The sequence below is a fragment of the Agelaius tricolor genome, unplaced genomic scaffold (assembly GCF_023055355.1).
Source record: "Agelaius tricolor isolate 1412-34295 unplaced genomic scaffold, bAgeTri1.0.p SCAF_7, whole genome shotgun sequence".
Lineage (NCBI taxonomy): Eukaryota > Metazoa > Chordata > Aves > Passeriformes > Icteridae > Agelaius > Agelaius tricolor.
In genome coordinates, this window is record NW_027269267.1 from 11,003,356 (window position 1) to 11,029,643 (window position 26,288).

A 26,288-nucleotide genomic window follows, 5' to 3' on the forward strand; every position below is an offset into this window, starting at 1 on the left:
AGGCCCTCATGTAACACAAAAAAGGTGGTACAGACACCTACTGTTCCATGAATCTTTTTCTCTGGACTTTTTAAGGCTCTTTCATAAGTAGTGACTTATTTCTATCATCCTCTCTGATTTCAGTGTAGAAATAGTGGGATTAAGATTTTGCCATTAAGGCTTTTCTATAATGGAAAAAGTATTTCTGGCTTTCCTAAACAGATGAAAGACTGGCTAGCATCTTACAACAAATATTAATTTTAAAAGCAATGCTAATTTTGATTTGATTTTATGCTAATAAAATCAAATCAAATCAATAATATAATCAAGCAAGAAAATGAAGTTAAAAACCATAAAGGTCCAAAACACCCTGGGTTCAAATATTTCAATTATGATTGCTTTAAGCATTTTTCTTTTTTTTTTCCTTTTTCACTACACACAACTGTGTGTCTTGTCTGTGTGTATAGCATTTGACAATGTGGTAGATCAGTGAAAAATCAGAAGGCACAGAACTACTAAACAGAATAATGCTGCATTTTCATATTGTCAGGGTTATTAATGACAACCGCTGTAGTTTGCCAGTAAAGGAAAAGGAGAAAATGTTGCTGCCTTTCTAAACTGATACTCTTTAGTAGACACTGTGGGAGACTGCAGGCCCAGAAATAAATTCCTCTAATAACCATGAGTGTCTTTGTCCCTGCAGGGCACTAAACAGCCCAACAATTCTCTTCACTATCTTTAAATCCTCTGGCACAATAGCAATGCCAGTTTAACTGCATTTCTTTTCTCCCATTTGGATGAACAATCCTTTGGTCAGTTCCCCAAGTCTTTCTGCATCTTCCACACACTGTAGCAGGACAGAACTTATTTCCAAGGGGTGTGCAGGGGAAGCACCCATGAAACATGGTGATCCTAGCAAACACTGAGCTGTTCACAATTGTGGTTTTTGCATCATTTCTCCAATCAGTTCTGAAAAGGCAGTTTGTAAACAATTGTAAACAATACCTGTGTACTCTGTTCCATTGTAAAAATGAGGGGGCAATTATCCCCATGAGACAAAGAGAAGGGGATCTGTAGTTTGATGGCAAGTAAGTACAAGGCTTCTGTAACAAACTCTTTTCTGCCTCTAATTCTGACTCAATTATGGCACTGTATAAGTCAGTTGGCTCCATTGCTTTCACTGGATCTGCACTACTATGAGAAAGGAAAAAGTAGAAAAAGACCACTAGAACCCGTGACTCTTGAAAGAGAAACAAATAATTTTGCAACAATGTTTTGTTTCAGGTTATGGTCCACGGAGCAATAGTGCACAAATATACAGTATATGAAAACATCTATAGAAAGAGTCTTAGCAGTCAGCTTTGAGTCTCCAAGTTAGTTCCCACCTGGATTTGCTGTTTTTATTAAACCTCTTTTTCAGACTTGTCATCTAATGCTACAGTCGATAGTAGCAGAAGTTACAGATGCTTAGTTTTTGAAATCAAGTCCACGACATTCAGTGTAGGCAAGATGTAGCATCTTGCCTGGTGAAAGAAAATAGGACCTAATCACAGCTGCTATATCCTTTTTCTTCATCAAGTTATTTCAGTAAGTGTTGCTGTTAACTTAATAGTCTAGTCTAGTCGTGATCCTCTAAAGTATCCTCTAAAGTATTAATATTCCTCTAAAGCAGGGGAGATAGTGACATCATAAAATAGTGTGGAGGATCAGACAGCTACAGAATCTGAGCTCCACAGACCTCTTGGCCCTGGTATAGTGGAAGCTATGGGAGAGATAAACTCAAGGCAAGAAGGAGAAGTGGAGACACCACTCAAGGCCATCACTGGTGCAAGGGAATATAACAGGGACTTGATAACTGAAAAGATTGTGTTGCTAAGGGAACAGGGGCAAAGGGGTCTGAGTAGAACACTTTGTATGGAAGTTAGAGAACTATAAATACCAGTGAAGAGTGTAATAAACTGGCCTTGCTTGCATAGCATGGTCCTGCAAATAGAAAGGTAGAACACACAGCATTGAGAGTAGCTGCTAGAAATGTTGAAACAGTAATGTAGAACATGCTTGCCATGATCTGAACATTGCAGAACATGTTAAGACAGAGCAGAAATGATAAATCAGCATTTATAGTAATTCAGGGATACCTCAGTGAATTGCTTTTGAGCTCTCTGTGTACTTAGAAGAAAAATGGGCAAGATTGAAGCTAAAAATGGAGTTCTTGATTCAGCTTGCTTTTTGTGCTGGCACAACTGGGAGCTCTGGGAGTGTGCTAGTGTAGCCTATATACTCTCTATTCTGATAGAGACAGAGGAAGAGCACAGTTTTTGTGAAGAATACCACACAGTTGACTTCTATGCTGTATAAGCTTCTACAGTCTTGAATATGATATGTCCAAGAATAGAGTTGGAGAAGGTTGTATTGAAAGAAAGTAAAAAGGTCTGAGAACAGCTTGTAGTTTTCTAGGACTTATCATTATCTAAGATTTTTATATTTTATGATTTCCAACTTTGATTAAAGTGCATAGAGTGACCTTAACTCTGAATCGTCTGATCACTAAACAGTGAATTACAGAGCAGAAGTTTAAAAAAGTGCACAATTTTAACTCTAAAATGTTCCCTCTCTCTTTTCTTTTAACTTCAAAACAACAATACTGTCTTTCACAAGACAGCCAGACAGCTAAGCTAATTCTGTTTCTCCATTTTTCTTTTTTTTTTTTTTTTTTAAATACTTTCTTTTTTATCACCTATGCAAATCCTGGGATGCAATCAGGGTTCCTCGCCAGTTGGGCTAAATGACAGCAGGTTGCTTGCTTAGCACTTTCAAAGGGTGCCAAGCTAGGATGCTCCAGATTCCTTACCTGTTTGCAGAGAAGGAATAACAATAGATAATGAGGATAACTTTGTTATGCACTGCCTTGGTCCTAGGTAAAGAGAAGAATTAGTAAATAATGCACCTCCATCATGAATGCGTAGTTATTTTACATATTTGGTATTTCTAAGACTGCCCAGCAGTATTCTTTCTGCTGCTGTCAGCAGTGTTTGTAAAGGAGACTTTCTGTGCAAATTCAGCAAATCATCTAGTGAGCTAAACCTCACCTCCAGGTTAATGACTGCTCAACCTGGCCCTGTGTTTGCTAAAGGAGAGAGGGACAAAGTGCAACTTCACATTCTCCAAACAAGCAGATGAGAATGAGGACCTAGTGAGTGTTTTCAACTCCTGAAATCAGCAGCCCTGATATGGAGCAGAGTGCCCTATCTCAGCTTACATTTGGCACTCAGGAGCTCCTCATCCCCTACAACAGAAATTTATTGATGTCTTGCTTCTTATTTATGAAAATCTTAGTGCCAGGACTTGATAGTGACATCCTTTGGGTTTATGGACTTAGAGCAGTGAGGGTGACTAACACAGTGTACTCCTGTGGACGACACGCTCAGTGGTGTTTATGATGTTTATGAGTAGGAGAAGCGTAGAAAATTGAATCCAACTGCTGACCCCATGCTAGATGCACCAAGAATCACAGGAGCATTATCCAAATGCTTCTTAAACTCTGCCAGTCTTGGTGTTCTGACCACTTCCCCTGGGGAGCTCCAGTGGTCAGCCACCCTCTGGGTGAAAAACCTTTTCCTGATATCCAGCCTTAACAACTTCCCCAAATCTTCATCTGCTGCCTAGTTACAAGCCTCTGGTCCAGCTGACTTCCTGCTGAATGGTGGAAGCTATGGCCACCATAGCTACTGTAGAAGGCTTCTTTTTTGTGTAAGAAAAGGTGTAAGGCTCTGCAGTGCATGTACACCCTGGAAGGGACCCAGCACCCGGCCAGGGCAGCCTTGATAGTGCTCAACAAATTCAATCTTGCACTCCATCTGCACATATATTTTACAGTTAGGCTTGGCATAGTACTGAGTAAAGAAAGAGGGATTACTATCCCTGAGTGGCACACAGATTCTGAGTAGAAAGTCTGGATTTTAGTCCTGGGCTTTTACTGCATCACTGTTTTTTCCACTTTGTAGTAGAAAGCACAGGAAATCTTGGCTACAGTGATGTGATAATCCTTGAATTTGAACATTTTCCCTAGTCAGCATTTTTGTATTTGAAGTATCCTTTGAAATGTAAATTATGCACTGAAGTCATCAGTGTGTACCAGGCAGAGTGAAAAATTGAAATAAAGCCTTTATATACATAAATATACAGACAATATAGAATTATGTACATTGCACATACACAGTTAAATTTCTCTATGGATGTGGCTGTTAAATTGCTATTTAAAAAATATCTGAAATTACATAGAAGATGAAAAGAAGATTTTACTTCTGACAATGAAGAATCTAACAATTATGATTAAATATAATTTTAAGGGATTCTCATTTTAATGCCCTTGATTTTATAAGTAATACAAATGGTGTGTTGTGTGTGATTTCCACTAATGTGCAGCTCCTTCTGTCATCCAGTTTTCTACTGAGACATATTTATAGTAAGTAGAATAAATTAATTACAGAACCTTGTAATACAAGGATGTAATTCCATCTAGTAAAAACCCCTGAAGTGGAACCTTAAGATGTTTGCTGTGTAAGGGAAGAAAAGCATAGGTAAGTAGACTTTGCTGGTGTGTCAAAGCTTTTCCCTAGGGGTAATGTCCAAAAATAAGATTATTTTATTCTTCAACAGCTTGTTTTACTGGGCTTATTTTGCTAGCACAGAAAGGAGTAGGATTCCTTCTACCTTTCATCTCCTTGTTTTTCTTTTGTGTGCATATGTCTCCAAATGAGCAGCATGTTTTCTTCCATGCTAATTTCAAGCAATTTAAACACCTGCTTGGCTATTGTTTTTTAAAGTATGTAGAGCCCTAATTTTTGAATTTTAAACACATTTTTAAAACAATCTCAATCTACATATTTGACCTTGTACTGTTAAAGGAACAACAAAAGTATGATTTCTCCAAAAAATATAAGGAAGATCTTGGTGTGAGTGCAGTATTTTTATCTGTGTTTACAGAGCACAATGTGCTTAGTCAGGTATTTCTTTCTTCTACAGTTAATCACCACTTTCATAATATTTTCAGTCCATTCAGTATTGCAGAAGCCCTATTAGGATCAGTATGGTTCTTATCCAATGCTGGAATGTTCCTGTGACAGTCACCAGATTCACCTGGGGCTGAACAAGACATAATCAGGACCCAGAGAACTAAAAAAGTACCCTACCACAGCTTGATTGAAAACAACTGCTCTTCCCTAGTTAAACAACTTAGCATGTCTTTTGCCGCAGCAATCTGGGAGAAATTAGTTGAATGAAAATGCTGTATTGATCCCCAGGAGCTGGCAGAGGACTGAGAGCCTTTTTTAAACTACTCTAGGGGTTTTCTTTTTGGAGAAATCAAGCAGGCTGTCATCTCGTAAATGGGACTGCATAGCCCTCCTGCTTTCAGAAAGGGGAAGTTGCTTAAGCTTAAAGAGCTTCTCTGCTGTCATTACTTTGTCCTCCAGGGACCATTGCTTTGGGTTTCCTAGTTACAGGAGGAAGAGGATAAAGTGTCTGTGGAGAACCAATTGCAGAAGCATCCACTGCAGTTAGCTTGTTACTCTGGCGAGCAAAGGGAGATTTTCAAGACTTTCTTTAGTGCTGGAGACAAAGCACTGGGAATCTAAAAATCTTTTTGTGGAAATCTGAGTCAGTGCTTTTTTCTACTGAGAAAAAACTGCAGTTCTTTGAATTTGAAGCAAAATGTAATGACAATTTAAAATTGTTGGTTATTTGTCCAAGCATTGTTAAAAACAGTAATGATTATCTTTCAGCCATGATATGTCATGGGCCATAACTGGGATTGGAGTGTCAGGTTTGTCTTCCAGGGAGACACTGCCATCTCTTTTTGGCTCCTGTCTAAACTGCCATTTCTCTCTATCTTGTGTATCTGGCCAGCAGATATTAGATTCTCTATTAGATCTGAAGAGTTTGAGAAAAAATGCGTTGCTAGGCTGGAAATCCCTGAGATGCCAGCCACAAGGTAAGGTGGGGAATGTGATTAATAAGGGCAGGGAATCGAAGCCTCTTCAGTCCCTGTTGTAAATCTTCATTTCTTAGTTGTACCTTATTGCTCTTTAGAGCATCTCATTTTTCCTGTGAAAACTAGGTTGGTCATTGTGCTAAATATTAATAGTCATAGAAGTCATACTTCCTTCTAACAAAGAGGATCAGTATTGAAAGAAAAATAATGATACTATTCCAGCACAAACCTTGCCCTGTCCCTTCTTCTCTTATCTGTTGTTCACAGTCTTCCTCCAGATTCTTTCCTGCTTCCATTTTCTTTTTTGTAAATTTAATGAAACAGTAAGTATTGCTACAGTCCAAGCAATAACTACTTATTTTGTTTTGAGGAAAAGTGCAAACCTGCTTGGAAGATATATTTCCAAATTCCAAACTCCTTGATTTTATGGGCAAACTAAAATATCTGCATTAAATTCAACATAATCTTGTGTTATGTAACAATTAAAATTTTCATTTTGAATCCTGGACAATTTTCCTAGAAAGAGTTCTCAGGGGGTTTCTATGACACAAAAAAATTCTGTAGCTCCCAGAGGCTGCAGTTGCAGAAAGAAATAGGCCAAATGTACATAATTCAAAAAATGTTCCCAGAGTTAATGTCTCATGGTGCCTGATTAATGTTTTTGTATGACACAATGGGGTGGTAAAGACCCTAAAGCTCTTATTGCTGTAAACATGCCTAGGAAGTCATTATGTACCAGTTAACATGACTCTGTGGGCATGTTTAAGGGATGGGCAGCTCTGTCATGCTGCCCAACTCTTTATGCTAACAAAGCACCCAAGGCTCTCTTCTGTGATATAATACTGAAAAGATTTATAGCTCTGAATTTTCATACCAAAGTGGGTCTCTCTAAAACATCAAAATATGGATTATGAAAAATTCACTTTGTGAAATACATAACATGAATATTCTGCAGAGTTTTGTGCATCACTTTTCTTTGGTTAGTTTATCTACAGAGAAGTAAAATATGCCTTATTAAATACTTAGGTCACAGTAGCAGTGGCAAAGTATGGACATTTTAATCAAGTCTGCTTTAATGTACCTGACAGTTCAATTAACAGGTATTAACTAAAAATATCTCTAGCTGGGACACTTAATAACTAAAAATTAATTGTAACTGCTTTGAAATCTCATATTTTTCTCTTCATAATTTCTTATGCCTGAAATCTAACTAATTGCACATTGTTCTGCAAGAAAGTAAAAGTTAATCTACTCAAATCAGAAGAGAATGGAACATGTTAATTATATTATTAAACAGAGCTCTAACATCTCGAAATAAACTTTAAATGAATGAGTAAACAAATTTAGAATCTTGTTATGACTAATTTAAAGACTGCTAATATAAATACACATACATATATATTCTACTATATTCGTAATTACTTTCTTTACTGAGTAAGTAGTATATACTAAAGTAGTAGTATATACTATTAAAAGTAGTATATACTAATTACTTTCTTTTCTGAGAGTGAATAAAGGTTGTTAAACTGAACATGTCAGTTTTAAATTAAGCTTATTTTTATGTTCCATTTCAGAGCTTTTCTTCTGTAAATAATTCTTAGTGTCTGTATAGTGGGACTGACATATAGACTGAATGAAAGATCAGAGCCTCATAATATGTGAGCTTCTTTTCTCTGATAAGCAGGCTATGAGTGTTCAGCTTCCATTGATTCTTGCTGTATTGCTGTATCCCCAAAGGCTAGATTTCTGGTTCACTTCTGTCTTCTAAAACAAAACAAAAAAAAACAGGTTTTGAGAAGATAACTGAAGACAGAAACTGCAGTAAACTTACCTGTTACAGTCTTAATCTGCTTAACCTTAGAGCCTGTTCCAATTATATTCTGGCTTTTTCCTCCTGATTACTGAAGAATAGGATGTGCAATGCAGACTCTCCACTGCCCAGAAAGATTTATGAAGGCCTTTGCAGTGGTAGCTGACCATGTAACATTGTACAAAGCTGGCCTTTAGCATCATCTCAGCCACAATTTCTTTAAATTTATAACTTGCCTGCATAATTTGAACTACTTTCACATATATTTTATTTTTTGAGATCAGTGATGAACAGAGAGGATGATGTGTCTGGGATTCTTTAATAGACCCAGAATCACAGTCCTGAGTTGAAGGGGACCCACAAGGACCATTGAGTCCAACTCCTGTCCCTGCACAGGGCAGTTTTGGAGTCACACCCTGTGCCTGAGAGTTGTGCAAACACTCCCTGAGCTCGGTCAGGGTCCTGTGCCCACTGCCCTGGGGAGCCTGTTCCACTGCCCAACCACCCTCAGGGTAAAGAACCTTTTCCTGATGCCCACCCTAAACCTCCCCTGTACTGGACAGCCACAGGTTATGCTTCTGAGAGTTACCTCCAGGACTCATAATTGTTTTCTGGAAGTTATTCCATCCAGTCACTAGAAACTTTCCTAACTGAGTTGGATCAAGAGGTAGAATATGACTTCTTCTCTACTGCATATCTCTACTAGAGATAATAACCTTCTGAATTATTATACCCTTGTAGGCATCTGTACATTGTTTAAATTCACCATATTACAAGCATATGAATTTGCCAAAATGTCTTTTGCTATTTATTCATGAAGTAAGAACTTCTAGCATGATAAATTTTACTTCACAGCGTTAAAAGTATTTTGCTATTCACAATACTAATATATATAAAATATTCTCAACTTGGTTTTTTTTTGAAATTAGTGTGTATAATTAGGGTATCTATATATGGAGAATATACATTTGTATATATACATGTTTATATATATAAAATCCCTCATAAACATGCCACTTACTTTTTTTTAGGTTTTAGGTGCTAGTATTGCCTTCAGCTCCTTTTCCACAAAATGCATTGTCTTTCTTGTTTATCCTGGACATTGCAAATACTTTTTTTGATTACAGTAAATCATTATTCACAGAAGTGAAAGGTAAAACCAAGCTTTCAAATGCCACTACTGTGCAAATACTTATTAATTCTAATGATACTGGAAAATATACTTTCTGAGATTAGATCGATTTTTTAGATTAGTTAGATATATTTTTGTTTGTTTTTCTATTGTACTACTGGTTGTCAGAATTATTTAAGATGTTTTTGTTAAACACAGAAAAGATACTGTAAGGTATTTAATCTAAAAACGCTCTTTATTGCTTACAAATATTTTCTCCTTGATAGCAATATGATGAACACTCTTCTCTATCAATACAGTTTTCTCTGCTTTTCCATTCCTTGAAGTTCTCTAAGTCATCAGCATTTTAGTTTCATTAAAAACAGAGCTGTTTACTACATGCTACTCTTACAATAAGACCTAGTAACTGTTACTTGGACTTAGGTTTCTTGTCTCAAATGAATTTTCCAAATTAAAGGTAAAAGGGATTTTAAATGAAATTTATTGTAAACTTTAAGAAAAAAAAAAAATAAACAAACCCAAAAAAGCAACAATCACTTATTAGAAAGGTTTTTAACTCACTGAAAAGCTGTAAAAGATAAAAAATACCTAGTGCCAATATAGGCATCAGTATTTTAAGAAGATAATGCTAAGTGCTCTGTTATTACTATGATTTTCTGTGAAAGAAGGACATCTAATTTTCTAGTATATATATTTCTGTACACATCTACCACACCTTAAACAGGATAAATAACATCTTTCAGGCTCAGGGAGTCAACAGCCAGCATTAACTGGTATCATCTGTTTTCTGTTATTCTTCCTGCTCTAAAGCCACTGTTGTAGGGGGATTTCAAGATAGGAAGTGGAACATAAAATTGAGCAGGGCAATTTTGGAGGATAAAACATGTTATTACAGGTTGAACTAAGAACTCTGTCATTGGAAATCATGGGATTTAAGCACTTCATAGTAATTACAGGGGATTACTGAGGGTACGTCCTGTAATACGTACTTAGCATTACACATACTTATGTACTATGCCACAAATTCACTGACTTGTTTTTTAAATTTATGAATTATGATGGTAATTTGAGAACTGATTTTCCCCCATTGGGTATGATTTTCCAACTCTCTGGAAATCTGGGTCTTGCACCTGTCTCTGTGTCCAGGCTGTGAAAACTATCATTGACCTTGGTCCCAGATGGGATCTGAAGTGCAGCAGAACCTGGGAACCAGAATGGGCTGCTGGATTTCACTGGTATTGACTTAGAATCTGTCCATGAGTATTTCATTTGGGTTGGGATCAGCTGCTCTCTGTGCTCTGTCTCACACCAAAGAGTGCTCTGGATTTAGTTCAGATCAAACCCAGGTAGAAGAGGCTCTCTCCAGGAGCCTGTCCAGTGTGCTCCAGCAGTTAATGGACACTTGGTCAGTGGGATGGGAGGTGAGTGGGTGTAGCTGGGTAGTCCAGGCACTCTAACATCCCTTAGTAGGACATGTGTCCTCTGTGCTGGCTGCCCCCCCTTCCAGCCACCACCCTGTAGTCACAGGAGCTGGGACATTGAAGGACAGTGGAAACACTTGCTCAGGGTGTGGTGTAAACAGCAGCACACAGGCCATTTGAGGCTTCCAGCTCTGGAGAGCTCCAGGGGGATGTTTGAGAGTGTCAAGACTCAGCAAGGTTGGGGCAAGGGGCTGGAAGCAGGGACCTCTGCCAAAGTTCCCCCAATACCTGAAAGAGGAGAGCAAAGCTGGCTCTGGCTGTATGAGAAAGGTGTGCTGTGGACAGACTTACAGAGTAGCCCAGGTCTGTCACTGTCATATTTTCTGGAAAAATTCCTTCGCCAGGATTTCTTCTCCTGGGAAGCTGAGAAGCCTCAGAGAAAAATGAAGCCAATAGTTATCTGATTGTTTCTCCTGTGTTTTATTGCTTTGGAATGTGGTTGGAGATTGTTTATCCAACATGTGAATTGTTTTTACTTAATGACCAATCACAGTCCAGCTGTGTTGGGACCCTGGTGGGTCAGTCACGAGTTTTTCATTAGTATCTTGTTGAGCCTTCTGTAAGTATCCTTTCTCTATTTTTTATTATAGTTTTAGTACAGCATTCTTTTATATAATATAATATCTTAAAATAATAAATTAGCCTTCTAAGAACATGGAGTCAGATTCATAATTTCCTCCCCACGACAAGAGACCCTGAAAATACCACAAAGGTCTGAGTTTAAAACTGGCCCTGAAGCCCTGGGCAGAAACCCCAGGTGAGGTTTCTCACAGTCATTTCTCCCTAAAGGCTGATGACAGCTCATGCTGCTGTGCCACACCAGAACTGGCCTTAAGCAGGTCAGAGCCCCTGGGCTGGGGAAAGGAGGAAAACATCACCCTGACAGTCAGAGGTTCATGTGATTTGTCACTCATATTTCATTTCATCAGGTGGATGCGACCATAGGGTGGGTAATACTGACATGCTGCAGTATCCTGGCTGGAAATGCAATGTCCACTGTTACCTTTGGAGGATGAAATGTGTATACTACCCCTCACATGCAGGCAGAAATATTGGTTTGGATTTCCATAAAATTGAGTCACTGTTTTTTTCATATAAAATTTTTGTTTTGGGATTTTCTTATCATGATTTTGGTGGTTACACTTCAAAAAGTTATGAATTTTTTTGGTTTTATTACCAATTGCATGGATATTTTTAAAGTTTAAGAGAGTTGCAAAATATGCTACTCCTTCACCTAGGTCGCATTAATCAAGCATTTTCTCTAAGGGAAAGTTGTTACCTACCCTTAATCCAAGTGTTGAGGCAAAGTTCTGTAAAATACATGATTACTTCTCTGTTGTAATGGAGGAAAATTTTGTAGGAAATAAACAATTGGAATTTTCTAGTTTATATGCCTAATAGATAGTTTTAGTTAGTGTAGAAAAAGAATGTATGTTTTATAAATTTTATGGAGTGTTTCTATTTAAACAATTGATGCACAACATCCATTAGAATCTAATGCATTGCTGTATAATTATCAATTATAAATGGTTATTAAGTTTATTGCTCTCTCACGTATAATAAAAAATGGATTTGTATATGCCTGAAAACCAACAATGACTGACATGACCTTGCTTTTTCTTAGCCAATTTAGTTGTCATTTTCTTTGATAGAGATGGACACTGAATGGCATGGTATCACTAACTAGGGCAAGAAGAATAATACAATCAATGCAATTCAAGATATCAAAATATTTATAATGTAATTGTAATGTAAAATTTTTTAAATTTATGTCATGCTGCGGAACTTAATTTCTGGGAAGAGGAGAGAAATTAAGTTTTGAATTGATGGATGGCATTGCTATGGTGCTTTTGGTTGCAGTTTATTATTTATTTCGTAGTTTCTGGGTGAAAGACAGACTGCAAAGGTACAAATAGAATATGTAGAGCTAAGTGTTGTCCCAGAATGGACCCACAGCAAAACTTGAGATCAAGATCAAGATATAGCAGTGTCTAAAATTAGATAATCACTTTGAGTCCAAATGTAGAGAGGATAGAGAATTAAATATAAATTAAGAACTCACATGAATTGTGTGAAGTCAAATGAAAACATCAAAACCTGTGAAAATGGGTTAGGTCTTTCTTTAAGCAATTTAATTGTAGAAGTTGTTTGAAAAGAACAAGTTTTCTTATTTTGTTATCTGTAAGAATGGCCTTAAATAGTAAAGTTAATGCTCTTACATTTTAATACATAATTATTTATACTACTTTGATGTTTGTGTATTTTTACAAGGTGCTAATTGTGCAGAATTAAGCTGACAAAACTGCAAAGTTTGTGGGTTAATATTAGCATAATCCTACAGTACATTGTTACCAACAGTATAGAAATTAAGTTTAGGGCATGTTTTTCCCAATATAAAGAATAAAACACATGTTTCTTGCAATACCAATTTCCATGACATAAATAATGTCTTTTAGGAAATTGTATAAATAGCATTCTTTTTCTTGTGGGTTAATTGATTGTAAAGTTTTGCTAAACCAGAATCTGCCACAAAAGTGGGCTTCATAGTTTATTAAGAAATGTTATCAAAATATCTAGGAATTAATCAAAACACTGATGCAAAATTAAGATTTAGTTTACAACAACAAGCCAGTAGCCTTTTGTACTTGATCTTATGTTTGTGTCTTCCCTGTTCTCAAAGGTCTTTCCTTTCATCTTTGCACAGCTTCTTAAAAACACCAGCCTTGTGACACAGACCAGCAAGTTCAGTCCCATTATACAGTTTAGGGTTCCACTGACAGTACATCCAAATTGCCATTTGTAAATCTCTGTGCAAGATTATGTGCAATGCTACCAAATAATATTAAATTTTACTTATAGAATGTCAGGTCCAAGGGTTCAGAAGAGAGGAAGGAAGGAAACAACCAATACTTTTATGACTTAATGTAAATTGTACTGTGTATTACCCCAGCAGTTGTCTTTGGTTGCTTTTTTTCTTTCTTGCTCTCTGGAGGCAAAATAAATCCATTATGTACTAATACGATAAACTGAAATTGCTCCCACAAGCCACTACTTAACATGGTCCCTGCTGGAGTGTCAGTACATATATGAAAAAATTGGACCAATGTGACACTTGTTTTTTGCTTATCAACCCAAACATGCTCAAGATAGAGGAATAAATCTGCTTTATTGTGTCAGAGCTCATGGACAATGCTCAAGTGCCTTGTAATGTGTGCCAGTCGTACATTCTCATCCAGAACCTCCTGCTTGGCTTCAGGGTGTCTCTTTGCACCTTGTTATTGAGCATGGGCTAAGAAAACCAGAGAGAAACACAGCAGAAAGGAAATAGTGCCCAGATTTCAGACAGTCAGCCACTAGCCACTATTAGTGGCCACTCATGAGCCACTATTTTGTCTTATGCTGGTCAGAGGGAAAGGGTTGGAGCAGAGGAAGACACAGATTAATGTCTACACAAGGGTATTTTAGCTCAATGAATTCTCTCTGATGGCAAACAAGGGTGGATGCCTAGGTAAGGGTGTGCAAGGTCTTTAATTTTCCTCTGCTCCACCTTGTGTTCTTGGGGATTCCTGAGGCTGACAGACTCTTTCTGAGTTTTCACAGTCCTGGGAGTACTGCTCTCTTATGAATTTATTCTCCATTCTGCCGTGCCAAGGCTTCAGCAATCTAGCTGTTCAGCGTTGGTAGTTCATTAGGCTTCTCCTTTAGTGGGTTTTGAACTCACCACCTGGTGACAGCATTGCTCATGATGAAACAAACAAACAAACAAACAGAAGCCTCTTTGTTTTTAAAGTTTAAAAAGCTATTGGAAGTAGTATCATGTGTAAGCAGATGTAATAGAGATTCAGCAAGGGAAAGTCTCACTTAGGTGTACTCAGGAGAGGTGTCCCAAAACTTCCCAGAGCCGTCAGCTGCTTGATGATGTTCAAAAGCACCCACAGCTGCCACTGCAGCAAAAATTACATTTTCTCTTATCATTGTAACATTACTTAGGTATTTAATCACTGCAAGAGCCTTGAATTTTAGGCACTTGGCCTGTTGATAAATTCTCTCTGCTTTTTACTAATGTTTTGTATTGGTTTATATTTATATTGAGAGTAACAAGGTTCTTTTAGACATGAGCAATAAACACTAGCAACTTTTAAGCTTTAAATATTCATAGCTTTTTGTTGCAACTTTTTATTTTTCTTCTCCTTACAGCTGTTATTTCCCAAAGCAAAAGATGGAGGAAGAATTTACAGTGATCAGAGATTCAGTTTACAAGTTTTAGAATGCAAATTCAAAAATACTAATATCAAACCCTACTGAATTTTTTACATTTAAGCTTCTGATAAGCTTCCCATGCTGAGAAGAGTAATTTTACTTTGTGAGGAACAGGAGGAAAGATGTTTTAATATAGTGTCCAAAATAAGAGATGATTCTGGACCAAAAGAAATGGAATTTTAATTCTATTTTCTATGTGATATTTTAAAGTAAAATTTTTTTCTCTTTAACTCTGAGTAAGGTAGTTATAAAAAAAAACCTGTTATAATGCACCTTTAAATTATGGTTTGATAATTTTGAGCAATAAAATATGATAACTGTGATTAATTATCACAGTCATTTTAGTAAGTTAGAAGAGTGACTACAATAATTAATCAGGTCAATAGTCTGTTTGTATTTTCTTCTAAAAAATGAAAAATCATCAGTAAAATGGAAAAGATTATTTGTATTCCCTCACAGTAATGTCATTTTGTTTGGTGAATTAAACTCCTTAACATTCAAATAATTGTATAGTTTGCCCATACAGAACCAGATTATCTCATGGAGAAATAATTGAGCATCTTTGTTTTTATCCTTTAAGTACACCCTAAAATCTATTATAATCCTGTAAAGGAGGATTATTAAACTAAACAACAGTAGCACATTTAATGATGATCTTCTAACAAAACATTCTAGCTAATCTCTGATTAGTTATTGCATTTCCACACCAATCTAACATAAAGGAAAACGGAATTTCTTAAGATGTAGGCTATCTGCAAACCCCCTTATAATCTGTTTTGTAATCTGTCTTCATTTCATTTCTTTCATATTTGGCAGTGGCCAATTCAAGCAGTTCTTGAAGCAGGAGATCAATCAGTCACTCTAGACAAAAACAGGTCAGATCTTCCCAAAGTGCTGGAAGTACTTATCTGGTCTTTTTGTAGTGAACTATAGACTTGCAGACATGGTTGTAATATTTTTCATCCTTGTTTATTGTTCAAAACCCTATTCTTTTAATGTTCTATTTTTTTTAATCATCCTTTTATTTCAAGACTTTTTTTTTTCTTTTTTGCGTAATTATCATTATAAAATACTCAAAGTGAAGCATAGGAAATAGGTTTTATTAAAGAGTACCTTTGCACAATGCAAGTGGAAATTCACTTGAAGACCATTGCATTTTTTTCAAAAGGATTTTAAAAGTGATAAAACAACTGATTTATGATGCATTTGCTTAAAAATAATTTCACTTCAGAAGTGCTGCCATATTGCCATTTGATATAAATGTTATAAATGCTAATATATTATGCCATCAATATTATACTGATTTTAACCTGGGACATCCAACATTATTCTCTTTATTTTTTTTCTGTAGTCAATAAATAAACTATCAGTGGATTGTTATTTCATCTCCTTTTATACTTGCAGACGGTTTGACAAATCTTTGGAAAAGTGGCAGATTTTTCATTCTGACATGAAGAGATTTAATCATTGGCTAAGTGAAACTGAAGAGAAGCTGTCAAGAGCACAGATAGAGGCTGGAGACGTGGGGCTTGTGAAAACCAAGCAATTTATCCAGGTATGATTTGATTAGCCTATATTCTGTTTTTCTGTAGGGTTTAAGAAATTTTAAGGTCTGGGTAATCTATTTTGCAGCTCATTTAAGGAGGATTTCTAGGGCTGAGTGAACAGTGACAATTTTGTTCAGATGTGTCTGTTTTTCTGGTTAACTAAAAATTTTCACTAGCTTGTTGTAAAATGTATTTTTAAATGAAATAAGATATGGGATGACATGGTATATTGTGGTACTTTCATAGTTATGTATTTCTTTGGTCTTTACTTAAAGTGCTTGTAAATTTCCATTTGTTATTTATGACCAGCAGGAATATCAGGCTTAATTTTAAATTCTTGTGGAAGAAATGTGATTAGCCATTGAGCTGTACAAGAGATATCCCGTGAACAACGTCTTGCAAGTGTTGCTCATTTTGTCTGTTTCATGTTTTAATCAAAGGACCTGGAGGATGCTTTTATTTGTGAAATGCAGTGTGACAGAATAGCCACTTAGTTGCTATGTGTCCAGTTCCAATTTGTATGCTTTTCATCTTGCAAGCTCTTTGAGCATCATAAGGAAAATAATAACTCTAGTTTCTTGGTAGTTTATTTCATTTCCCTCTTTTGTAATTCAAATGATAATGGGTATGAAGAATTAATTCCAAACTGATGTTTTGGAAGTAGATAGTTTCACCTGAATAACTTGACCAAACTCTGGATTCATGTTATAAATTACTATTCGTGCATAAGAAAAAAGTGCTGTTGAGGTAATTGGCACTTGCAAATTTGAATTGCTGGATTGAATTACTTGATTTCAGGTTGAAAGAAGTTAGATCTGTCTAACATTAAAGCCAGAGGTGTTTTTGAATGCAACACTAACCTACTTCTTGGCCTACAGTTAAAAAAGTAAATCATGCCATTTGAATTTTAGTATTTCAAGTCAACTTTTTAAAGATTTACACTGTTATTTCTTGACTGTAAAACTGCTAAACTGAAAGGGAAACAAAATTGTGTGATGCAAATATATAAAAAATATACAACTATTAACTAACACACTAAGCTGAGGCAGTAAAAATAGCAGTTTGGTTTTTTTTCTGCACATTACTTTCAATGCTTTGAATGCTGAAGAAAGGTGTCTAAGATCTGATTAACAAAATAGAAAGCCATCAAGGAATTAAAGACGCGTTTTGCTGCATATGTAAAAGGTAGTAGGGCTTATGTGTATGTTCTCTGAAACTCCAACTCCCTTTCTCTGTCCCACAATTTGAAAAGCATATATATTACTAAGGTAAGATGTGCATCTAGGTAGACACAAAGGTGTTACAAAGCCCTACCCATTCTTTGCTTTGCCTGTGCACCATTACCTTCCTTGGCCCTATTCTTGGATCCTTGATCAGCTTCAAATGAGGTTTAAAAAAAAAATAGATATGTGATTTTTTAAAATTTATTTCCAACTCCTTGCTAAATCAGCATTTTCCCTTGGAGAAGGTTGATTATTTAGAGTGCCCAGACAAAGGTAAGATGCATTATAAATGTTACAAATGCACTGGATATGTAGCACATTTCAAAGTCTCACCAAATTAGAAGCATTATTTTCTTATCATCATTAAAAGAGATAATGTGTTGCTATGCAGAAACTTATATTCAGTGCAAAAGACTGCTTCTGTTTTACATTTCCCTTTGACCTAGCCTCCTTCTCATTGGTTATCCATTTATTATTTTCTTATGCAAATATGAGATCATTTTGAAGATATGTTTGTAGTGTTCTTTTCTTTTTGCCATCCATCAAGCTTTTTCTTTCTTCCCTTCTCTCTTTTGTTAGAAATCCCAAGAACTCATGAATTCGTCACTCAAAATTTTCATTTAGTTCAGTAAAACAGACAAAAGTACCTTTCTAATGAAAATTCAAGTGGTGCAAAAATATTCCAACTAACCTCAAGAATGTAGATCCAATGTTAGTTAACATTTATTTGTGACAGAATGCTAAGTCTGAAGTTGCACTCTTTCCATTCTTTTCATTGCTTCTTTATTTTGCTGCGTCTTGTTTCAAAATTGTTAGGCTTCTGTGAGGCTGACTGAAGAGATCATTAGAATTTCCATTAGGGAAACAGTTAAAACAGCTGAGCATTCTGATTTACTAGAGTAGCAACTTGTTTTATTAATGAGATCATGCTGCTTAGTGAACCATATTCAGAATTAACAGGATTTGTTTGAAAATGCTTTACAAGCAAGTGAATAGTCTGGTACTGGAGAAGGAACTGTTTTAGAAAAAGAAAAATATACAAAACCTTCAGATTTGTAATACTATTTCTGAGTAGGACTACTTTGGAAAAGTAAAGATTAATGTGTTCATTAATATTCAATAAATACATAGAGTCAAATGCTTATATAAAATGCAATAGTCAACAGTATGATTAGATGATTATGTTAATAGAGGTTAAAATGTAATTACATTTTTCAAGTGTATTTGGGGAGGGGAGGTGTGTTCTTTTTTGCTGCATAATGGCATGGTATTAAACAACATTATGCATTATAAATAATGTGAATGAAATCTAATAATAGTTTCACTTCAGGTCATGAACTCTTAAATATTCTTATTGTGAATTTTTCACTAGACTTTCTGAGATCAGAACTTATGGTGCTGAGAAGAAATACCACGTTTCAGTTTTTAAGAAAGTTTAATTGACATATTTTATGATTAGGAGACACAAGATTAAAAAGGACATTTCATGGATTGCACATCATGTAATCCCTTTGAAATGTATCAAACTCTGTCTTCAAACTTATTAAGGATTTTTTTTCCCTCTCATTATTGTGACAGAGAGGTTCTTCTGTCTCTTTACTCCTTAATGCTTGGTAACTGTTGCTTCTTCAGCCACCTGCATTTGCACTTAATTTATTTGTTTTAGTGCCAGGACTGAGCTGTAGTTCAGTTTTATCTGCTCCTTGATGTTTATCCCTTCTGTTCTTACAGGCTGCAGTCATTTTCCCTATCTGTCCATGTTCAGTACACTAAAGCCACAGTTTTCTAATCTGCTCTCACATGGTAGCCAGACAACTTGTCTCTTGCTTCCTGGGCTTATTTCTCTCTCTGGAACATGAGTTCTGAAAATAGCACACTATTACCCAAAGTGAAATACCATCTGTATCAGCAAAGGTGGCTCAGGTGCTGTATTTTGTGGTTGCATCTTACCATGGATGAATGCTAGAATAGAATTTTCAGGCATCTATCTAAACTTTGTTATTTTATTTCCTTATCCTGTGATTGATCTGCCTTGCAGCCCTGATCTCCATTCCATTCCATATGAGGAAAAAAAATCAAAACAAACCAGCAAAACCACCATGTTATACAGGATACCAATACTAGGTTAACATACAGTAAATAAGCAAGCAAGGATTAGAATTGGGGTTTGAAGGGGATTGTTCATGTGTCACAGGTACGTGCTAAAATGCTGCAAAAGGAGGAATTCTGTAACAGTTTCAGAACTGGGATGTGAGGTTACATACCTGAATCATTACTTCAGAATTTTAAAATAGCATTTTTATATAGAACATCCTGAATATTTCTTCTTTGCATTGGTTTTAAGAATTGCTCAATGGTCTATATTTAGTATGCAATTGTGGGTTTCAAGTTTAAATTAATTTTATAATTTTATGTGGTGAAATTTTAGTACCAAAATTATGAAGTTCTGGGTCTGAATTTTGAAGAAATTTCATTTTATTCATGTTCATTTTTTGTGACTTATCAGTGATGAGTACTTTATTTTTCATAATTTAATTGATTTAAAATATTCTTATTATGTTATTATTAGTTTCTCAAGTATTTATTTTCATTTCCTGGCATAAATATCAAGAGTTTTTATTTTTTAAGGTCTCAGAGGACCTTAATATTGAATGATGGGCCCTAATACTTATACTCAGCCTTCTGAGAATACCCTAGATGTGGAAATTGCTCTGTAAATAGCAGATCTTAACTGATCTTTGAATGAACTGTCCAGCATTTACATTTTAGGGTACTTATCTCTGCAGCAATAGGCTTGTGAATGACTCATGCCTTCTCTAGACCTCCTTCCTGCAGCACCATACTGTCAGGAACATCATATTTTTGCCTTGTAGATGTTTAAAGTAAGAAGATATCAAGAATCCTGGCTTCAGTGCTGAAAGTCATGGTCATGCTAATAATTTCCCTTTTTTATATCTAAATTGGATTATATGGATTTTAATGATTTAATAACCACCAAATTTAAACAGTTCTTTCTGGAATAGAGCACAAATGCAATCAGAGTAGAGAGGAGAAAAAAAGTGTTTCAGTGCTCAAGGCAACTTATTTTCTACCATGAAAGCACCATGAAAGTGGTAAGTAGGTGGATAGTTTGTTCTGTTTTTCCCCAAATAGAAAGATTGTAAAAATGCAATCTTATATGTATGATGATTCATATCATATGTAAATGATGATTTTGGCTTTCATATTTTAGATTTTTTATTTTTACATCTATTTCCTGCTTTACTGAGTGATAAAGGTTATTCCAATAATTTATGATTCTCTTTATTCCAGTTTGGATTCAAATGGTTCAATTTTGTTTTACCTACTTCAGTTTTGACTTGTGTTTTTTGGTGATGAGAGATACCGTCAGAAAACTTGTAGAACTTCAGCAAAAGACTCTGGTCAAAGACATTTCTATCATTGCTTAGTGACTGTGTAAGAGAGAGAAAATACAGAATTCGAAATAAATGAGAAACCAATTTGGCATTGTTTTGCAAGAATATTTAATTAGAATAATGAAGATACATACTAAAATATCCTTCATATTGAAAGGACATGTCTGGAAGGATATATAAAATGGTGCAAACATGATTGCCAGCATTCATGACTGCTGTCAGCTCTTACTCACATATTGATTAGATCATTTATTCAAAGATCACTGGTTTTCTTTCTAGTGAGAATCACTCTCTTATCAAACACCTCTGAGTGCAGAATGCTACTGCCCCTAAGAAAGAAAAGTCTCAGAGACATCCCAGGGATTTCAGTCCTTGGTCCATTTCTAAGGTCTCAGTGGAAATGTTTCAAGTAATAGACACGAGCTCTGCATGTGACATCTGGGCCCTAACTGAGCAAAACTCTTCTTTTTCTGGTTTCAGCTCATCTTAAAAATAAATTCTTGGGCCTTTCTTGACTGAAGTTCTACCAAAAATGGAAAGACTTCATTTTCACTTAATTCCTAGTAAAATAGTCACATCTTCCTTACTAAGCAAAATAATAAATAATTACAAGTCAATTTCTTTATATATATTAACCCTTACCATTTCTTTTACTGTTAAAAGACTCCTCACCTTTGTTGCTGCTACTAATGGAAGTGATGAAATAGCAGAATAGTTCATTTCAAATTTGTAGTAAAAATATTTTCTTATTATTTCAGCTGTAAGAAGTATTTCTTCCCAAATAAATCTGTTATTTAATTCTTCTTTACTGCACACAATGCCTAATTTACAGTATCCTATTAAAAGTTTCTAATTAATTTATTGTCACTGGTAGTAGGACATTAAAATGTCTGAAGGCTATGGGAAATAATAAATTTAAAGTTGCTTATGTGATTTTGCCTACTCTTGCACCATTAGGTGACAATCTGTGTTTTTTATTTAAGTTTTGTTATAAATCATGGCATTGTTTATTCTGGAAATGGAATTAAATCTTGTAAGTAATTAATTAGGATGCATTTTTCAAACATTTCATTAGGAAAATGTTTGAAATAGCTACTAGCACACAGATGTAGAGTGGCATAATTTTTATACATGAGTAGAATAAATAACTGTGGGGTTTTTTTCCTCTGTCTTGGAGAAAACAATGTTCTTGGACTGGATCAGTCAAACTTTGTGGTACCTGACTGTAGCTGCCTCATTGCTTGGGGGAATTTATCTTCACCAATTCAAGTGAGTGCTAGCATGTGGGGATCTGGGAAAGTGATTTAGGTCTCTACCTATTTCACAAGCATTTTTTGTCTGTATATAAAAAGTAAAGGAAATGGAGGAGGCATTTTTTTTTAATATTAATTAATTTATCTTAGTGTCAGGGCTAATCTGGACATTTCTAATGATTGACATGTACAGATAATACACTTCAGAGTTAAATTTATTTATTCTTTTATCATGGTACAAATAGAGTAGTTCATCTGACTATGTCTTGGGAGTTTTGGGAAATGAGTGACTAAATTAATGACTACATTGAAAGTGGACAATATTGGCTCTTTTACCTCAAAAAAATTATCTGGTTTGGTTCCATAAGTCTTCCAGAAGAAAATCTTGTATTGCATCAGAGCTCACTATGACATATGATTAAACCTGTGGGTGTTGGTGCATAGATGTGAAGAGAACTTGTGAGACTTGAACTGGCCAGCCTGGGAGTCTCTAGGCCTGGCCATTAAAAATGCTTAAATAAAACAATCAGGGAAGAGTAAAGACTCCTGGGGAATAGCTTTCTATACATATTAATTCTATAAATTAGTACAACTAGGTCTTGATGGGGCACTTTTCAGATGGATAGTTTTAATAATCTTATGTAGAACCTTTTATCCCTACAGATTTTACAAATTCTGTCTATCACATACAGATTTTCATTGCCATCTAAAGTCCATAAAGTAAAGGCCTGTAGTAATCAGGCTGGACAAGACAGTAGGTTAATGGTATGTTGCATCAAAAACTGAACTGTTTTAAAAGAACCACTCTGCATTATAAAAATCTGCATTATGAAAACCCTAGAGTTTATGCAGAGCAGAAAACAGAGGATCAGCATCTCCCTTACATTGTCAAAAAGATTGCAAAACCTCAGAGAGCTCAATCATATGAAATTTAAAAATCTAGAAAACTGGAGTAATTGTTTTCCAAAAATTACTTTATTTAAAACTATTTGACATGTTGTGTTGAGGAGTTTTCAAATACTTCATTACCAACACCTACTTGTAAGGAAGTATTTTAGAGAGAGGTTATTTATTTCTTTTGTGCTATTTAAAGCTCCTGGAAGAAATTTGTTCTCATATTGTTGCTCACATCAAGTTGTGCATGCAATTAATTTTCCATCTAAAATCAAAACGTGCTATTATTTTAGTGAAGATTATGGCAGAAGTTCAGGACAACATGAGATATTTATAAGACTTTTTTTTGATCTCAATCTTTTTTTTTCCTAGTGTACTTCAGCAGACAGCAAATACTGTACTCCTCAGTCTTCTAAAAATAAACACAATACAGATATGCTGTAGCTTCTCATTCAAAATCTAGGCTTTTGATGTGGGAAAAAAAAATCAATTACACAATTCTTAAAATCTTTAAAATCTGTTTGACTTTTCACAATGGAATGAAGACCACTATAGAAAAAACCCAAACTTTTATTTTGTGGGTCTAAGTATTTTGCATTTGCCAAATATCTTCTAAATTCAAGCAACTATTCTACCCTGATTCTACTTAAAAGGAGAAATAAATATTTTCTTTTGCCCCACATACTAAGACTTTACAAGCTTCAATTTTTATTGAATGATTGAAGGATATATGATATATTGTGGAGTGTGGCAAATTCCAGTTTATGCATTGATCAGAACAAGAGTAAAATAGACTGTTGTACTCAAGCTCTGATCATGCTCTGATTACATTAAATTTTAACTGTACACATCTCAGAATTTTGCTAATTTCAAAATGACTTCTTGAGGTTTATTTTGGTTTGTTATTTTAATAGAGACTGCAAAGCCTTGGCATGCATAAAGGGTAGTCCTGTCAAAAATGCTAGAAGGGAAAGAAAAAATGAAAGAGAGCATATTCTGAACAGCTTTTTCAATACAGTTACTATATTAGAATGGCAATTATCTCTCAGTTTCACAGTATTATGTGTCTCACCATATCCCCCCTAGGGTGACAGTCAAAATCAATTATTTGTCATTTCTGTGGAAATGTAGTTTAAAAGAAGATTTATAAAGATGTACTGAAACTGGGCAAGGTCCTGCTATTGGGTTGGTATTAGAAGTCAAATTAAAATATCCAGGAAATAATTTTGGTATATAAAAACAATATTTCTGAATTTCAGGGTCCTAAGATGAGCAGAGTTCTATGAATGTTAATTTTCCATTAGTGTGGTGGAAATGGGAACTATTATTCACCTGTGTTATGTAAGACAGTTCATACAAGTTTTATTCTACTGAAACCTGGAAATAGGAGCCAATTATTTTATATGAATTAGGTGATCAGCTATATTTATTTATTTTCCATTATTTGAGAGCCATGTTCTATTACTTTCCATAGCAAGACAAGGTGGTTCTCTGCTCTCTCTTAGTGGGAAGAACATATTAATGACAACTATTGGGTTTTTTTTCTTTTTTCTTTTTTTCATTTTTTCTTTTTTTTTGGCTACATTATCTGGCTACTTATCTCTCATAAAGCTCATCCTGTGTTCCATGACTGAGTCACTACAGTTGTCTCAAATTAAAACTGAATATTGTTTCTTGAGACTGCAAGATGAATGAAAGGTTCTGATCACAAAAATTTTCTTTCTGTGCTTTTGCAAGAAGCACTATACCAATCTGAAGTATAATGCATGAGACATTCTTCCTTTAAGAGTTGTTTTTAACCACTGAATTGGAAAAGATCTGTTCTGTACATTGTATGTAAATCATTGAGTTTAATGGGATTACTTACTAATAGGTGTTTATGTTATGGTTTTAATACTATTATTTTATAAAATTGACTGCTTTAAGAAAAAAATCCCTACAAATATGAATATTTTGTTATGAATGTATTTAAGACTTTTGTTTGTGCCTTCAATGGCAAAAAAACCCAACCAAATGAAAAGCCAACCAACCAGAAAACCTCCCAAAACAACCTGGTTTGTCTGCTTAACTTTCCAGAGAGTGAGATTCTTTCTATATTCACCTAAACTGTTTGAGAGCTTTTTGTCAAGAAATCTAACGGAATTCTTAGCACAAATTAACATCTGGTCTGAGTGAATGAGCATTTGGTAGATGTTGTTCAAGAGTAAAGTAGATCTCAGGAACTGCTCCAATAACACAAAGTACTGTAGTGTTTTCTATTAGATTATAAAGGCTTCAAGGCAAGGATTGTTTGTTTGTAATTGTACAGTCTGGTGATGTGGGGCCTCAGTTTTAGCTGGGTTTTCTTTCAAAGCCAAACTTTGCATTTGTGATCAATACAGAACAAAGATTAGGAACAGACTGAAAATACTTACTGTGATTAGCTTAAATGATTTTGCAATTTAAACTGTATACTTCAGTTTGAGTGGGTACTCTAACATATTTGAACCCATAAGTTGTGTTATATTTGTGTACTGTTTTGATTATTGGAAGACACACCAATATCATTTACAATGACTGACAAGAATTTTGTTTTTGAGTCTTTTGTTCATACTTATGTTACTTCTGAGTGTTATAGGATTTGAGACTCAGAGGAACTCATGCTTCTGGGAACATCCTTGTGATACTGCCTCAAATAAGGCCTGTTCTGGTATTTTCTAAATTTACTATCATTATCCTACCTCATTACCTCTTTTTTAGTTGTAATACCTTCAGCAGTGGTTCCTGTTACACAAGGCTGATGATTCTGCAATCTTGCTATAAGCAAGGCAAAATAGAGAGTAAATGAAATTAGGCTGCTAAACTTATTATTTTTGTGTTTATTTGTTTGTTTGTTTTAGAAGGGAAAAAAAATTAGGACCACAACAGTACATGTTTTGTTTTAAAAGTACACATAGAAAAGGAATCTAACAATTAATTCTAGTGATTTTAATTTTTTGCTGCAGTACATCATGCTTTTGGAATATAGGAAAGTTAACCATTTAAAAATCCTAAATTATTAATCAGGAAATATCAAATCGGGGGAATGACCCAGTTACAATTAAATTAGGCAATGGCCTAATTACAGATTCACGATAACAACATTCATACCAAAATCGATTCACACGCCTGCATATCAAGAGAGGTGTACAGCTTTGCATAAAGGTAATTCCCCTCAATTTCAGTGAAATTCAGGTCAAATCCCTTAATATTTCTGAGCAGGAATGTGTTGCACGTTGAGGAGTAGAAGTGCATGAGGGGATGTGAGCCTAGGCCTCATCAT

General features: G+C 35.2%; 1 protein-coding gene across 10 annotated transcripts in view; it reads left to right on the forward strand.

Moving 5' to 3' along the window:
* Positions 1-26,288, forward strand: part of DMD (dystrophin) — a 1,148,686-nt gene that overhangs the window by 591,859 nt on the left and 530,539 nt on the right. For all 10 annotated transcript variants that reach the window (XM_071430346.1, XM_071430344.1, XM_071430345.1 and 7 more), the window contains one exon: positions 16,059-16,209. In XM_071430346.1, coding sequence (XP_071286447.1) covers positions 16,059-16,209 — 151 coding nt within the window. The remainder of the gene's footprint in view (positions 1-16,058; positions 16,210-26,288) is intronic.